Raw genomic sequence first — 17,215 nt, forward strand, 5'->3', positions numbered from 1 at the left:
GTTCTTCGTCGACTTGCTTCCATTCTGAGCTGTGGCTGAGAGCACGGTCGACATAAGCGTTAACAACACTCCTCTTGTACCTGTCCGGGCAGTCGCTGTTGGCATTCATGCACATTCCTATGTTCGTTTCCTTAGTGTAGACTGCAGTGTGGAAAACTCCGCTCCTTTCCATGACTGTTACATCTAGAAAGGGCAGCTTCCCATCCTTCTCCATCTCGTAAGTGAAACGCAACACAGAATTCTGCTCAAATGCCTCCTGCAGCTCCTGCAGATGTCTGACATCAGGTACCTGTGTAAAAATGTCGTCAACATACCTGCATACCTCCAATATAGAAGCATCAAGAAATATGAGCCAATAAAAATAGGCCTTCTGCAGTCACCTACTTTTAATACCTGTTTGTATTTCAATGTTTCGTGCTCTGACTTGTGTTAACCTAACCTAACCTAACTTTTTCGGCCACCTAACCTAACCTAACCTATAAAGATAGGTTAGGTTAGGTTGGGTTGGTTGATGTCAGACAGACTGCAGAAGGCCTATTTTTATTGGCCCATATTTCTTGATGCTTCTATATTGGAGGTATGCAGGTATGTTGACGACATTTTTACACAGGTACCTGATGTCAGACATCTGCAGGAGCTGAAGGAGGCATTTGAGCAGAAATATATATATATATATATATATATATATATATATATATATATATATATATATATATATATATATATAATATATATATATATATATATATATATATATATATATATATATATATATATATATATTATATATATATATATATATATATATATATATATACAAATATATATATATATATATATATATATATATATATATATACAAATATATATATATATATATATATATATATATATATATATATATATATATATATATATATATATATATATATATATTATTAAATATGACCGAAAAAGTAAGATTAATAATTCTAACACGAATTTTCTCAATCTTTCGTACATTACGCTTCACTGTTGGAGGTAAATAAAAAATCACTTCTCCAAAATTCATTTTTATTTCTAGTCTGACGCGACACGGGCGCGTTTCGTAAAACTTATTACATTTTCAAAGACTTCACAAATACACAACTGATTAGAACTTACGTATCTCTGATTTTATATATACATTTGAGTGAGGTGGGAGGGGTGATGTGGCATTAACACAAGACAGAACAAGAGGGGATATTAATAGGGTATTAAAAGTATCAACACAAGACAGAACAGAAACACTGGGTATTGAATAGAAGTGTTTGTAGAAAGCCTATTGGTCCATATTTCTTGATGCTTCTATATTGGAGCGGAGTCTTGAGGTGGGTAGAATATAGTTGTGCAATAATTGGCTGTTGATTGCTGGTGTTGACTTCTTGATGTGTAGTGCCTCGCAAACGTCAAGCCGCCTGCTATCGCTGTATCTATCGATGATTTCTGTGTTGTTTACTAGGAATTCTCTGGCGATGGTTTGGTTATGGGAAGAGATTATATGTTCCTTAATGGAGCCCTGTTGCTTATGCATCGTTAAACGCCTAGAAAGAGATGTTGTTGTCTTGCCTATATACTGGGTTTTTTGGAGCTTACAGTCCCCAAGTGGGCATTTGAAGGCATAGACGACGTTAGTCTCTTTTAAAGCGTTCTGTTTTGTGTCTGGAGAGTTTCTCATGAGTAGGCTGGCCGTTTTTCTGGTTTTATGGTAAATCGTCAGTTGTATCCTCTGATTTTTTCTGTAGGGATAACGTTTCTATTAACAATATCTTTCAGGACCCTTTCCTCCGTTTTATGAGCTGTGGAAAAGAAGTTCCTGTAAAATAGTCTAATAGGGGGGTATAGGTGTTGTGTTAGTTGTCTCTTCAGAGGTTGCATGGCTTTTCACTTTCCTTCTTATGATGTCTTCGATGAAACCATTGGAGAAGCCGTTGTTGACTAGGACCTGCCTTACCCTACAGAGTTCTTCGTCGACTTGCTTCCATTCTGAGCTGTGGCTGAGAGCACGGTCGACATAAGCGTTAACAACACTCCTCTTGTACCTGTCCGGGCAGTCGCTGTTGGCATTCATGCACATTCCTATGTTCGTTTCCTTAGTGTAGACTGCAGTGTGGAAAACTCCGCTCCTTTCCATGACTGTTACATCTAGAAAGGGCAGCTTCCCATCCTTCTCCATCTCGTAAGTGAAACGCAACACAGAATTCTGCTCAAATGCCTCCTTCAGCTCCTGCAGATGTCTGACATCAGGTACCTGTGTAAAAATGTCGTCAACATACCTGCATACCTCCAATATAGAAGCATCAAGAAATATGAGCCAATAAAAATAGGCCTTCTGCAGTCACCTACTTTTAATACCTGTTTGTATTTCAATGTTTCGTGCTCTGACTTGTGTTAACCTAACCTAACCTAACTTTTTCGGCCACCTAACCTAACCTAACCTATAAAGATAGGTTAGGTTAGGTTGGGTTGGTTGATGTCAGACAGACTGCAGAAGGCCTATTTTTATTGGCCCATATTTCTTGATGCTTCTATATTGGAGGTATGCAGGTATGTTGACGACATTTTTACACAGGTACCTGATGTCAGACATCTGCAGGAGCTGAAGGAGGCATTTGAGCAGAAATATATATATATATATATATATATATATATATATATATATATATATATATATATATATATATATATATATATATATATATATATATATATATATATATAAAAATATATATATATATATATATATATATATATATATATATATATATATATATATATATATATATATATATATATATATATATATATATATATATATAAAGTGTGCAGTATAATAAAATGTATTTAGCTTGTTTACGTTTGCCATCTTTCACGAATGGTACATTTTGTTCCTAATAAGACCATAACGTTTGAGGATTTTCCGGGTCTCGGGCAACCGGGGCGCCTCTGACCCCTAGATCGTCATCGCCCTCAACCAACGACAACTACAACAACACTAGAGGAAATATTACCTTGTGCCACAACCCCTGTTGTTCCAGGCACTCCATGTGTGGCTCCAGCTTGTCCTTGTAAGCATCCACTGTCGTCAGGTACTTCACATCCGTCACAATTATCACCAGACCACCTGTGGGACAGGAAGAGTATTAGTACCTGAAAAAGGTGCTGCCTTACAACGCCCAGTGCTAGCAGGCGCTGCGTACTAGACCTGCCTGACAGTGTTCGTGAGCGTGGACGGTGTTGTCCACCACCACTGGTGAGTGTGGAAGATGCTGTCCAACAATTCTCAATCATTTCGGGTGGTGGTCCCGCCCGTTCTTGTGGGCGTTTCCAACGTCAAGGAACTGTTATACTGAGGTGTCTTATCCTAACCTACCAGAGGACCCAAAAAAGAAAACGAGATAGTATGTCAATTTTGCGAGCCGATTCCATTTTCTCTTACAACAATTTTTGGTTTTAATAGAGTATACATCAACATGTGACGCTGTGTTAGGAGGATAGGTCACCTAGTCATGTGACGCTGTGTTAGGAGGACGGGCCACTAAGTCATGTGACGCTGTGTTAGGAGGACGGGCCACCTAGTCATGTGACGGTGTGTTAGGAGGACGGGCCACTAAGTCATGTGACGCTGTGTTAGGGGGGACGGGTCACCTAGTCATGTGACACTGAGTTAGGGGGACGGGTCACCTAGTCATGTGACACTGAGTTAGGGGGACGGGTCACCTAGTCATGTGACGCTGTGTTAGGAGGACGGGCCACTAAGTCATGTGACGCTGTGTTAGGGGGGACGGGTCACCTAGTCATGTGACGCTGTGTTAGGAGGACGGGCCACCTTGTCATGTGACGCTGTGTTAGGAGGACGGGCCACCTTGTCATGTGACGCTGTGTTAGGAGGACGGGTCACCTAGTCATGTGACGCTGTGTTAGGAGGACGGGCCACTAAGTCATGTGACGCTGTGTTAGGGGGGACGGGTCACCTAGTCATGTGACGCTGTGTTAGGAGGACGGGCCACTAAGTCATGTGACGCTGTGTTAGGAGGACGGGCCACCTAGTCATGTGACGCTGTGTTAGGGGGGACGGGTCACCTAGTCATGTGACGCTGTGTTAAGAGGACGGGCCACCTAGTCATGTGACGCTGTGTTAAGAGGACGGGCCACTAAGTCATGTGACGCTGTGTTAGGAGGACGGGCCACCTAGTCATGTGACACTGAGTTAGGGGGACGGGCCACTAAGTCATGTGACGCTGTGTTAGGGGGGACGGGTCACCTTTTCATGTGACGCTGTGTTAAGAGGACGGGCCACCTAGTCATGTGACGCTGTGTTAAGAGGACGGGCCACTAAGTCATGTGACGCTGTGTTAGGGGGGGACGGGTCACCTTGTCATGTGACGCTGTGTTAAGAGGACGGGCCACCTAGTCATGTGACGCTGTGTTAGGAGGACGGGTCACTAAGTCATGTGACGCTGTGTTAGGGGGGACGGGTCACCTTGTCATGTGACGCTGTGTTAAGAGGACGGGCCACCTAGTCATGTGACGCTGTGTTAGGAGGACGGGTCACTAAGTCATGTGACGCAGTGTTAGGAGGATGGTAACACCACTGGTGTTGACCCAGTTCGGTGCTACAGGCCGGGCTGTGCCCACACTCTCCCACATTGTCCACTTCAATGTCTGTATCACTAGTGTCCGACACCTGAGTTAGGTCTTTTTTCCGGTCTTCAGTATCACTGATATGGTCATCATCAAACAATATGTCCTTTATTTCCATATCTGATGAGTCAGACATGGTTGCTACTTTGAAACTGAGACTCCACAATGCTGCGGGGCTTGCTGGGAATAGAAAAAAATGTCGGACGCTCACTGGAGGCCTGATGCCTCTAAGTCTATATCGTACCCAAGTGACCATGTGCTAGTTTTGAATCCTACAATATACCTAAGATCGCCTTATGGCGCTCTGTGCAGCCTCGATCCAGCGCCCTGCACAGTGCAGTGGTTAATAGTCGGAGCATGATGGTCCACGTAACAATAAGCATCCTTAGGGAGCCCTGATGTGAAGTCCCCCCCCACACACAAAACCCTGATGAATAGCGCCACTCAGGGAGCTCTGATGTCTGTTTCCACTCACTGAATCCTGAGGAGTAGTCTGTTACGAACCCGGATCCAGCGTCCGAGCCTGGAGCAGTGACAACCACGCCATCTGTGGGTCAGCTCCCGAAACCCCCGCCAAACGGACGACGACACCTGGTGAGGACAGCGTGTACTGGCCTCGAGGACCAGTTTCCAGTCTGGTTCCGCGCTCAACACCGCCGCTCCTGACCTCTGGTGAGGTGGTGCTCCGACGACAGCGCCATCTATGGACCGGATACATCAGGTGTTTGTGCCCGAGCCCGTAAGTGAGGTGTATTAGTGTCCCAGTCATTGATGACGTGTCTGTTTACAGAGTCGACCTGGGACCGCTGTGTTGAGGGTTGAGTCAGTCTACCCGAGGCAGCCAGTCTCCATACTGTGAAGTTTGCTGCAGCTGTTGTGACGTCGTCCCCCCGGAAGAACACTGTGGTGTGTTAGCCTGCCAGTGGAGTGGCAGTGAAAGGATTTACCCGGGACCGACTGTTGGAGACGATCATCCACTGGGGTATTGAGGACAGGAGGGTGATTTGTGATATCACACGAGACTCCTGTCTAGGGCGTACCCCTTATATCGTTCGTGGAGTGGCCGTACCAGCCTTGGTGGCTCAGTACCTGCCAGCAGACCAGCTGGACGTGTGGTTGACGGCCTCCACGACGGTGCCCCCAGTGGACCTGCGTTTTGGCTGACCTGTGGCCCGGGTAGGCTCGGCATTCTCAGAGGACACGTCGTGAGGCCACGAAGAAAGCACCAAGGACTCGGCACCAAGTGGTGTGGCACCAGCGTCTTCAGCAGAAGACCACGATTATGGATTAATCCCCTTGTATAGTGTTAATACCCCCCCCCCTTTGTGTAACCGTTTTAAATATTATTTATTGGTGACGGACATTATATAATATTAAGTTCTTAGCTTTCTTTCCCTACTCCCTTTAAGTTTACTTGCGTCATGGATCTCATCCCTTGATAGCCACTACTGGCTCGGGAACGGATACATATATCTTCCTCTAACAACATCAGAGTAAGGACCCCGTTGCGTCCCGAGAGGGCCGTAACATAGTCCCACTCAGTGAGCCCTGGTGTGTGTAGTCCCACTCAGTGAACCCTGGTGTGTAGTCCCACTCAGTGAGCCCTGATGTGTAGTCCCACTCAGTGAGCACTGCCCACCAAACACACACTGAAACTACGACGTTGGTACAACGTTCGAGCAAGTTTTAACACCACCTAACCAGTTATAACAACTAATATAGCAAGTTGTAACAACGTTCTAATACGTCATAAACACGTTAAGCCAAGATGTAACAACTTTATTTCAAGTTGTAACAAGCGGAAAATAGAGACAGTTTCGGTTTGTGTTTCCAGGGTGGTGTGCGGTCCCACTCAGTGAGCCCTGGTGTGTAGTCCCACTCAGTGAGCCCTGGTGTGTAGTCACACTCAGTGAGCCCTGATGTGTAGTCCCACTCACTGAGCCCTGGTGTGTAGTCCCACTCACTGAGTGCTGGTGTGTAGTCCCACTCAGTGAGCCCTGGTGTGTAGTCCCACTCAGTGAGCCCTGATGTGTAGTCACACTCAGTGAGCCCTGATGTGTAGTCCCACTCAGTGAGCCCTGGTGTGTAGTCACACTCAGTGAGCCCTGGTGTGTAGTCACACTCAGTGAGCCCTGATGTCTAGTCCCTCTCAGTGAGCCCTGATGTCTAGTCCCACTCAGTGAGCCCTGAAGTCTGGTCCCACTCAGTGAGCCCTGGTGTGAAGTCCTACTCAATGAGCCCTGGTGTGTAGTTCCACTCAGTGAACACTGATGTGTAGTCCCACTCAGTGAGCCCCGGTGTGTAGTCCCACTCAGTGAGCCCTGGTGTGTAGTCACACTCAGTGAGCCCTGATGTCTAGTCCCTCTCAGTGTAACATGGGGGGGGGGTTCTTTCTTCTTTTTTTATTCTCCACCCTATTCTTATTCAACTCTCTTCAAACCAAGGGACTCCAGAGCTATTACTTTAGCCGAATCCCACGCCACGTGATCTTAAGCCGTTTTGACCGACCTAAGATTCTACAACCTTTATGACGTGGAAGTAGACCTCTAGCAAAACTCTAGAACCTCCTTATGATGCCACCACCAGACCATTAACACTGAGCAATAACCGAGGTTTGGATTGATTATACTCTCAATAAACCTTTGGGCTTGATCCCCGACTCGTTGGTATTGGAGGGATGACTTTTACGTTAAAGTGCGGAAATAATAACAATCAAAGGGATAATGAATTCTTAATCGGTGTTATTATATGCGGCCCAACGAAACTCGGCCTCGTTGGCACCACGTGGCCAGGACATGTAAATAATAGTACATAAAATGGACTTAATAAAAAGGCAATTTACTAGCTAAATGATTTATTCAAAAACTAAACAAAATCTAATTCAAAGCACTCCCTGGTTTAACACTCCCTATTTTAAAGGCAATGAGATAACTAACTTTCTTATACTCAAAACCATAGCAACTATACCTTTTATGGCGACCAGCGGTGGTAGTGCTGGTCTAGGGGAGAGTTGGATAGAGGTCACCTTCCCGAGTCTTTGCTTTTTCTACACTGATCTTCCCTCTCACTCCTCTACTCCAGATGGGTATCCCTACGCCTGGCTTTACTAAGTTTACTCGTAGGGTTTAAGTTGAACAACTAATCTCTGTTGTATTGAACGACCCAGATGGTTGAATTCTTTTAACTGAAGGTAATTACACAGGCATCATAGGGAAGAGCTATTTTCGAATACAAAATGGCTATTTGACCTTTGAGAAATACTGAATGTGGAAACTCTGATGACCCGTGACCGCCAGGTCACCGAGGTCACTCCGCGCCAAGGCCTAGTCTCGGCTCGTGACGTCACTGATGGAGACTTGCTCATTATACTGACAATTAGGATACTCTTGATACTATAAACAGGAATACTATTGACTACAATTTGAATGAAGACTAATTTCTCTAAATTACTGAATTCTGTAAAATAATTCATTATACGATACTATGAGACAAAGGCGCCAGTCATTTTGTATTTCAACCGCCAATTCCTAGGGGATGCCCCGTGCTCCCAGTCAGGTCCCTACACGTGACTCCAACTTCCCACACTCCCATGTCTGAGAAGAACATACTGGATTTTTCCTACAACAACCTAGTTTGTTACATCAGTGAGCCCTGATGTGTAGTTGTTACGGCCCTCTTAGGTCACAGCTAGGTTCTTTCTCTGATGTTACTAGAGCTTGGGTATCCGGCCCCAAGCTAGTAGTGGCTTTCAAGGGGTGTGCTCTGTAACGCAAGTAAATTAAAGGGGAAGGGATAAAACTGCTCAGAAATAAATATATATTCACCACCACTAATAAATAAATATATAAACAGTCACACGCTGTTACTATAACTACACTTATGTACACGTCTTGTCTTCTTCTGAAGACACAGGATGCTCTGCTTAATGGTGCTCAAGACGAGTAGCCCTGGTCGTCTTCTTGTGGCCTCTCGACGAATCCTTAGATTCTCTTAGCGAGTCTACCCCGGCCACAGGCCAGCCAAAACACAATCCCACTGGGTGCACCGTCGTGGAGGCCGTCAACCACAAATCCAGCCTGTAGCTGGCAGGTTCCAATCAGCTACGCTGCGTAGGCCACTCCACGACCGATACAAGGGTTGCGAGCCCTAGGCAGGAGCCTCGTGTGATTCCACAGATCACTCTCCTCACCATAACACCCCAGTGGCTATTCTTCTCCACAAGTCAGCCCCAGGTACGACAAATCCTCAACTGCCACGTCACAGGCAGGCTAACACAACAGTGTTTATCCGGGGGGGTGACTCACAACTTCTGCAGCTAACACTTGGAGATTCTACGGCTGCCTTGGGTAGACTGATCCACCTTCCATTACAGCAGTCCCAGGTCGACTCTGTAATTAGACACATCATCAGTACTAATGACACTCTAGGGCACCTCACTCACAGGCTTAGACACAAACGTCCACCTATCCGCTCCATAGATGGCGTTGCTGTCCAAGCGTCACCTCACCAGAGGTCAGCAGTGGCTGTGTTATGAGCTGATCAGGACGGGAAACTAGCCCTTGTGGCCAGTATATCTCGTCCTCACTAGATGGCGCCGTCCATTTGGAGGGGGTTTCGGGAGCTGACCCACTGGCCGACCGGCTCTAGGGAGCCGGTCGGCCGAGCGGACAGCACACTGGACTTGTGGTCCTGTGGTTCTGGGTTCGATCCCAGGCGCCGGCGAGAAACAATGGGCAGAGTTTCTTTCACCCTGTGCCCCTGTTACCTAGCAGTAAAATAGGTACCTGGGTGTTAGTCAGCTGTCACTGGCTGCTTCCTGGTAGTGGAGGCCTGGTCGAGGACCGGGCCGCGGGGACACTAAAGCCCCGAAATCATCTCAAGATAACCTCAAGATAACAGATGGCGCGGTCGTCACTGCTCCGTGCTCGGACGCTGGGCTCGGGTCCGTAACACCTCCCCACCAAAAATAATTTGGTTTGGGGCTCTATAAAGAAAAACACAAACCAAATTAGTACGCGGATACAACTCCAAATGGACTCACGTACTCTAAGAACTGGAATGGCGAGGATGTCTTGTCCACAGAACTGTCCGAACGGGAAACTCTGGCACAGATGAAACTTGAAGATGGTAGGCAATGGCCTGCCTGTTGCAACTTCCCACACCTTTACAGAGATGTCAATCCGGAGCATAATCTCACATCTCTCGAGTAAGGATCGATATTGACGCGATCTGGGGTGAATCAACACTTCCCTGTGTCGTGACACCGATGATGGCTGGTTACAGACGGTATTTCTGGTACCGTTCCGGTAGTCCTTCAGGGAGACGGGAACCTGGAATACAGGGGTCTGATAATTTAGAGCGACAGCGACAGTGGGTAAGTCAATACTTACTGCATACGCCTCTACTAGGTTCACACCTAGTCCCAACAGGGCTGTTCGTACATCAAAGATGGTGTCCGCTCTACCACCGTCAGGTCGACCAACGTTCCGCATAACGCTACCTCCAGGCTTAACAAGCACACGGGGAGTGTCAACCTGTCGGAAACAGTCACTCATAATATCACATCTCGTACCTCCTGTATCTACCATCACCTTCCAGGTCCCTCCTTTGACTGCAACACTCGCAGTGCAAATCTTCAATCCCTGGGATCTCTTCGCGATGTTCAAGGGAGCCATCATCTGTCGGGTCCTCCACCGGTCCTTACCGAGAACACACACGAGAACAAAACAAAATACTGCTAAGAAACCTATGGCCAACCGAGGGATAAGCTTCCTGAGCCTGTAATGTCCATAGCCGGCTACATCCATTAGCCTGGTTTGGACCAAAGAGGGCTCTAAAACCTTCGCACATACCTCACATACCTCTGACGTCTGGGGAATCTCTGGCCGGTTCAATGAACGCTGTACCTTGCCATACCGCAAGTACTCATCCGCCTTCGCTCCAGACTCGTTGGTATCCGTGGGTGCTTGCACACGAGACCTCTCTTCATGCTCAGTTGCCTCTGCCATCGTAACCTCATGTTCCTTATTGGGAGAAGAATCAGGAGACTCTGCTAGGATGTTGTCGATCTGTAGGTGAGAGGAAGGATTAAACATATTTAATTCCGGGTCTGTCTGTACCTGGGTATTACCAATGCTTGCCGTTACCTCGGACCTTGCTGTTCCGGCTGACTCGTCCACAACCTTGGGATGATTGTTACTCCAATCTGTCACCAAGTCGTTGGCTAGTACCACGTCAATCCCAGCTATAGGTAGGGTATCGACTACTGCCAACGCACATGTGCCGCTGAAGTAAGGCGAGTCAAGATGTACTGGCACTAAGGCTGCGACGTACCGCGTCCTAGGAAACCCAACCAGGACAACCTTTTGTCTCCCATCCATACTCACTCCCTCGGGTAACGAGTTTTTCACGATCAGGGACTGGGCTGCTCCACTATCTCTGAGCATTACAATTGATCTACCAGTATGATCACTCGATACATACCCGCTTGAAGTGTGAGGGGAAAACAATCCTGGTTCTTCCTGAGTAGTCATAGTCTGGCTTCCTACTGGTGTTGTCACAAAGCTCATCAACATCACCTCCCTACGGGCGCCGCTACCTCTTCTGCCTCGGCACATAGCAGCTACATGCCCTTTCTGCCCACAAGTCCAGCACACCATATTCCTCCTCGGACTCCAGTGTTTCGGACTGTTAGGACTTGTCCTTCGAGGGCTACTTGGGGACGTCTTTTTAGCGCTTTGTGGGACGGGGGTCTCCTCTTCATCATGACGAGGTTTGTCAAACCAGCCTGGGTAATTCCTCGGAACATACTTAGCAGAAGGCCTATGCGTTAGGATGTACTCTTCAGCCATGGTGGCTGCCGCACTCAAGGTCTCCACCTGCTGCTCTTCAAAGTACGTCTTCAGGTCTCCAGACAGACAGTCTTTGTAGTCCTCTAACAGTATGAGCTGCTCGAGGTCTTCTTTGGTCTCTACCTTCCGAGAGGCACACCATTCCTGGAAAAGTCGCTCCTTGATTGTGGCGAATTCGGTGAACGTGTGCTCTGAGGTCTTTTTCAGGTTCCTGAACTTCTGCCTGTACGCCTCAGGTACCAATTGGTACGCCATGAGCACCACCTTCTTCACCTTGTCGTAATCGCCAGAGTCATCAAGGGACAACGTGGAGTAGGCGATTTGGGCCTTCCCAGTCAAGACGGACTGTATCATGATGGCCCAATTCTCCTTTGGCCACTCCAAAGAGGCTGCTGTCACGACCCTTGAGATTAAATAATGTTCTTCTCCCCACAGTGTAAAGAACAAATAAAAATCTGCCATGCCAATAGGTGTCTAGGGGTATAATTAATCACTGTATAAAAACGGGAGAACAATATATTTTGCTAAGGGTGACAACTTAACAACAATTAAATAAATAGTAGCCAGAAATATTTATCAGCATGTAATACTATAGAATGCAAGTAATTATTTGAGACCTGAGCACTATCACCAGAATATGGAGTAAGCCATAAATACACTAAAATCGTCTATCCAGATAAACTAATATTTATATGGGCTTAAAATAAACAAAAACCAAGAACTTAGCTTAAACACAACTGCACTCGACCGCAGCTGCCACTCTACTTCCCTTCTCCTGTAAAGCCAGGGTTGTCAACCTCAAGTAATGTAGTGCCTAAGCCTGCAGTGGGTTCGGCTGTTCCGACCACTAGCAGATATTGCACGCATTGCAGGAGAAGAGGTCATGTGGTAAATTCATGTTATGTTTTGCACCCAGAGTTGAGACCAACAGGTCTAATTATGAGTAGGGGTTTGCAAACCATTAATGCCAATGTTGCGCCAGTCAAGCCCAAGTGGATGACTAATTTTGATCCATACCTACATTCGGGAACCCTATTATGTACTAGTGGAGCCTGGAAATCAGTCCAATTGTTAAGGGACACTGGTGCTTCCCAGTCTTTAATTTCTCGCCGTGTTCTTACTGATGCTAGCACAGAAGACACTGGAGAGGTAGTGTTATTGCAGGGACTTGGAGGGCATATACAGAGTGTACCCTTAATTAAGGTTAACCTGAATTCTTCTATTACACCAGGTTGGTGCACTGTAGCAGTCAGTGAGCAGTTGCCCATTCCTGGGATTGATATAATTGTAGGTAATGATTTTGACAAGTGTCAATTTAGTGGGACCGATTGTCCTGTTATGTATACTAAACCTGATGCAGTACTGGCTCAACCAGATGCGGATGATGATGTAATTTATCCCGCCTGTGTTGTGACCAGATCCATGGCTAAGCAGAATGTGGTAAGTCCTGCTACTACCAAGGTGGATGTTCTCGAGGCCAGGACCCCTTCAGACAGAGAGGTGGAGGTGGACCTTGAAGATACATTTTTAGCTGACATGGATGATGAGAGTGAGACCGGTGCCAAAGCCCTAATTTATTCTGACCCAGATGGTCTGGAAGATGTGGCCCAGGTACCAATTCCTTGCCCGCTCGCTCCAGTTGCAGAGTTCCAGACCTTGCGTAAGTTACAGAGTACTGATCCCAGTTTAGCTGAGTGTTATGCAGAAGCAGCCGACTCCATAGATACTTTGGAGGAGAGTACGGGTTGTTATTTTCAAGATCGTTGTCTGATGAGAAGATGGAGACCACCAGGAACTCCCGCATCAGATGATTGGGAGTCTAGAACCCAGCTTGTTGTGCCAACAGAGTATAGGGAACAGGTATTGCAAGCTGCTCATGATGACCTGATGGGAGGCCATCAAGGCATTACCAGTATGTATCATAAGATCTGTAAACTTTTTTATTGGCCAAAACTTAAAAAGGATGTTGTCAGATATTGCCACAATTGTGTTGTGTGCCAAACTATTGGTAAGCCTAATCAAACTGTGCCACGAGCACCATTATACCCTATTGTAGTGCCAGAGGAGCCTTTTTCTCATGTGGTACTAGATTGTGTCGGACCTTTACCCCGTACCAAATCCGGAAATATGTATATATTCACAATTTTATGTATGACCACCAGGTTCCCTGAAGCATATGCTTTACGGAACATTAGAGCTTCTACCATTATAAGACAGTTGGAATGATTTTTCTCACTATTTGGTATGCCCCGTATAATTCAAACTGATAATGGGAGTAATTTTTGTTCCACCACTTTTACCCACTTCTGTAATACTTTTGGTATAAAGCACAATTTTTCCAGTCCTTACCATCCTCAGAGTCAAGGGGGAATCGAGCGGTTCCACCAAACTCTAAAACAAATGTTGAAGGCAACTGGGGAAGATTCACCAAGGCATTGGGATGATAATCTGCCATTTGTTTTATTTGCTGCCAGAGATGGATTGCACAGTGCACTAGGCTGTTCTCCATTCGAGCTGGTTTTCGGACATCAGGTGAGAGGACTTTTAAAGATGTTATATGAGAAATTGTTAGGAGATGTTACAGCCAGGCAGAGTGAGCGTTATCTGACGGATGTCAAGAGCAAGCTGTCAAGAACGAAGGAGTTGGCCTTACGACATCTAAGTGAACAACAAGAAGTAATGAAGCAGAAGCATGACCAGAGATTCAAGGCCAAACTCAGAGTTTTTGAGCCAGGAGATTTGGTATTGGTCTTGAAGCCTCGTATGGGTACGTCTATGTCCAACAAATTTGCAGGACCATATCAAGTATTAAAACGTCTTGGAGAAGTGACTTACAAGGTTTGCCATCCCAAGCAGAAACGACAGACCATGAGTGTACATGTAAACCGGTTGAAGGCTTATTGTGGGCCTAGTATTGTGGCTTGTTGTGTTGCTGAGGAGGTAATTCCTGAAGAGTCGAGTGTTGCTGAAGAAGATAGTAATAATTATTTATCTAATTCCAGTAATTCCGGGGAAGAATTGAGTCATTTGCCGGATGAGGAGAGAACGGAGTTCCAGGACCTTCTGGAGGCGTCTTCTAGCTTGTTTGGGGAGGTCCCCACTCAGACTCCTCTCATTACGCATGATATCACCCTGACAAATGTGACTCCAATTCGGCTACACCCTTATCGAGTGACACCCGAGAAACGTCGTATCATCCAGGAGGAGGTTGATTATCTTCTTCGACATGGGTTCATTAGACCCAGTCAGAGTTCCTGGAGTTCACCATGTCTATTAGTACCAAAACCAGAAAATAAGTGGAGATTAGTAGTGGATTATAGAAAACTCAACCAGGTAACTGTAGTTGATGTTTTCCCTTTACCATTATTGGAAGATTGTATAGATACTATAGGTCATGCTAACTTTGTATCTAAGTTGGACCTATCTAAGGGATATCATCAGATACCTCTTACAGATTTTGCAAGGGAAGTGACAAAGACTGCATCAAATAATTACTTGCATTCTATAGTATTACATGCTGATAAATATTTCTGGCTACTATTTATTTAATTGTTGTTAAGTTGTCACCCTTAGCAAAATATATTGTTCTCCCGTTTTTATACAGTGATTAATTATACCCCTAGACACCAATTGGCATGGCAGATTTTTATTTGTTCTTTACACTGTGGGGAGAAGAACATTATTTAGTCTCAAGGGTCGTGACAGGAAAAACAGGAAGGTACTACCTTCGACTTTCTCGAAGGCCGCGAAGAACTTCGAAACTTCCTTCTCTTTCTCGCTCTTCTCTTCCTCGTTTCTCTTCTCTTTCTCGCTCTTCTCTTCTTTCTTCTAATTCTAAACGTCTCATTTCCAATTCTTTATCTTTCAATTCTTGTTCTAATTCCAATTTCTTCCATTCTATCTCGCGATTTATTTCTAAGGCACGCATTTTGACTGTAAGTAAACTTATATTTAGCTCACCTGCATCACTGTCAATGTCACTGCCTTTATCTTCCTTTTCAGTGGAAGCTACTTCTTCACTTTCTTTTGTACCTTGTGCCTCACCTTCATGTTTTTCCTTGGCCTTCAAATGCCGGTGAACTTTGGACAAGATCTCCACACGGGAATCACTGGCACGTATCTTGATCTCCAGGTAGGCACTTACTAGTACAAGTTCCTGTTTCCCCAGATATTTTAATCTGGCAAGACAGTCTTCCCTGTTCAGAAAAGCCTGAACATCGTCCAGATCATCGATGGTCGCTTTTTCTGCCATTGTCACTTAGACGGAACACTAGCACTTAACACACCACTTTCACTTTAGCACTTAACGCACCAAGCACTGTTCTACGTCAATATTCCACTTTATCGCACCTAGCGCCTCACTTGCCAATATTGCACGTAATCACCGGGCACCACACTACACAATATTGCACTTAATCACAGCGAGCACTTCGCTATACAATGTTGCACGTAATCACACCGGGCACCGCACTACACAATATTGCACTTAATCACAGCGAGCACTTCGCTATACAATGTTGCACGTAATCACAGCGAGCACCGCACTACACAATATTGCACTGAATCACTCCGAGCACCGCACAGGATGTATAACGTCCTAATAGTCACACACAGGGGAAATTATTTACAGGGATAACGCCACTTCACCACCCCTGTCAAACATACTTGACAAGGGGTCGGATACCGCTGGGGATGCCAATTATGTTACGGCCCTCTTGGGTCGCAGCTGGGTTCTTTCTCTGATGTTAGTAGAGCTTGGGTATCCGGCCCCAAGCTAGTAGTGGCTTTCAAGGGGTGTGCTCCGTAACGCAAGTAAATTAAAGGGGAAGGGATAAAACTGCTCAGAAATAAATATATATTCACCACCACCAATAAATAAATATATAAACAGTCACACGCTGTTACTATAACTACACTTATGTACACGTCTTGTCTTCTTCTGAAGACACAGGATGCTCTGCTTAACGGTGCTCAAGACGAGTAGCCCTGGTCCTCTTCTTGTGGCCTCTCGACGAATCCTTAGATTCTCTTAGCGAGTCTACCCCGGCCACAGGCCAGCCAAAACACAATCCCACTGGGTGCACCGTCATGGAGGCCGTCAACCACAAATCCAGCCTGTAGCTGGCAGGTTCCAATCAGCTACGCTGCGTAGGCCACTCCACGACCGATACAAGGGTTGCGAGCCCTAGGCAAGAGCCTCGTGTGATTCCACAGATCACTCTCCTCACCATAACACCCCAGTGGCTATTCTTCTCCACGAGTCAGCCCCGGGTACGACAAATCCTCAACTGCCACGTCACAGGCAGGCTAACAGAACAGTGTTCATCCGGGGGGGGGGGGGGGGGGTGACTTACAACTTCTGCAGCTAACACTTGGAGATTCTACGGCTGCCTTGGGTAGACTGATCCACCTTCCATTACAGTAGTCCAAGGTCGACTCTGTAATTAGACACGTCATCAGTACTAATGACACTCTAGGGCACCTCACTCACAGGCTTAGACACAAACGTCCACCTATCCACTCCATAGATGGCGTTGCTGTCCAAGCGTCACCTCACCAGAGGTCAGCAGCGGCTGTTATGAGCTGATCAGGACGGGAAACTAGCCCTTGTGGCCAGTATATCTCGTCCTCACTAGATGGCGCCGTCCATTTGGAGGGGGTTTCGGGAGCTGACCCACAGATGGCGCGGTCGTCACTGCTCC

General features: G+C 46.1%; 1 protein-coding gene across 1 annotated transcript in view; it reads right to left on the reverse strand.

Moving 5' to 3' along the window:
* LOC138360293 (methyltransferase-like protein 27) overlaps positions 1-17,215 on the reverse strand; it is a 68,574-nt gene that overhangs the window by 3,590 nt on the left and 47,769 nt on the right. Inside the window, exon 5 of the mRNA XM_069320206.1 lies at positions 3,030-3,142. Within this exon, the coding sequence (XP_069176307.1) occupies positions 3,030-3,142 (113 nt within the window). The remainder of the gene's footprint in view (positions 1-3,029; positions 3,143-17,215) is intronic.

Source organism: Procambarus clarkii, unplaced genomic scaffold, assembly GCF_040958095.1.
Source record: "Procambarus clarkii isolate CNS0578487 unplaced genomic scaffold, FALCON_Pclarkii_2.0 HiC_scaffold_106, whole genome shotgun sequence".
In the NCBI taxonomy this organism is placed as follows: Eukaryota; Metazoa; Arthropoda; class Malacostraca; order Decapoda; family Cambaridae; genus Procambarus; species Procambarus clarkii.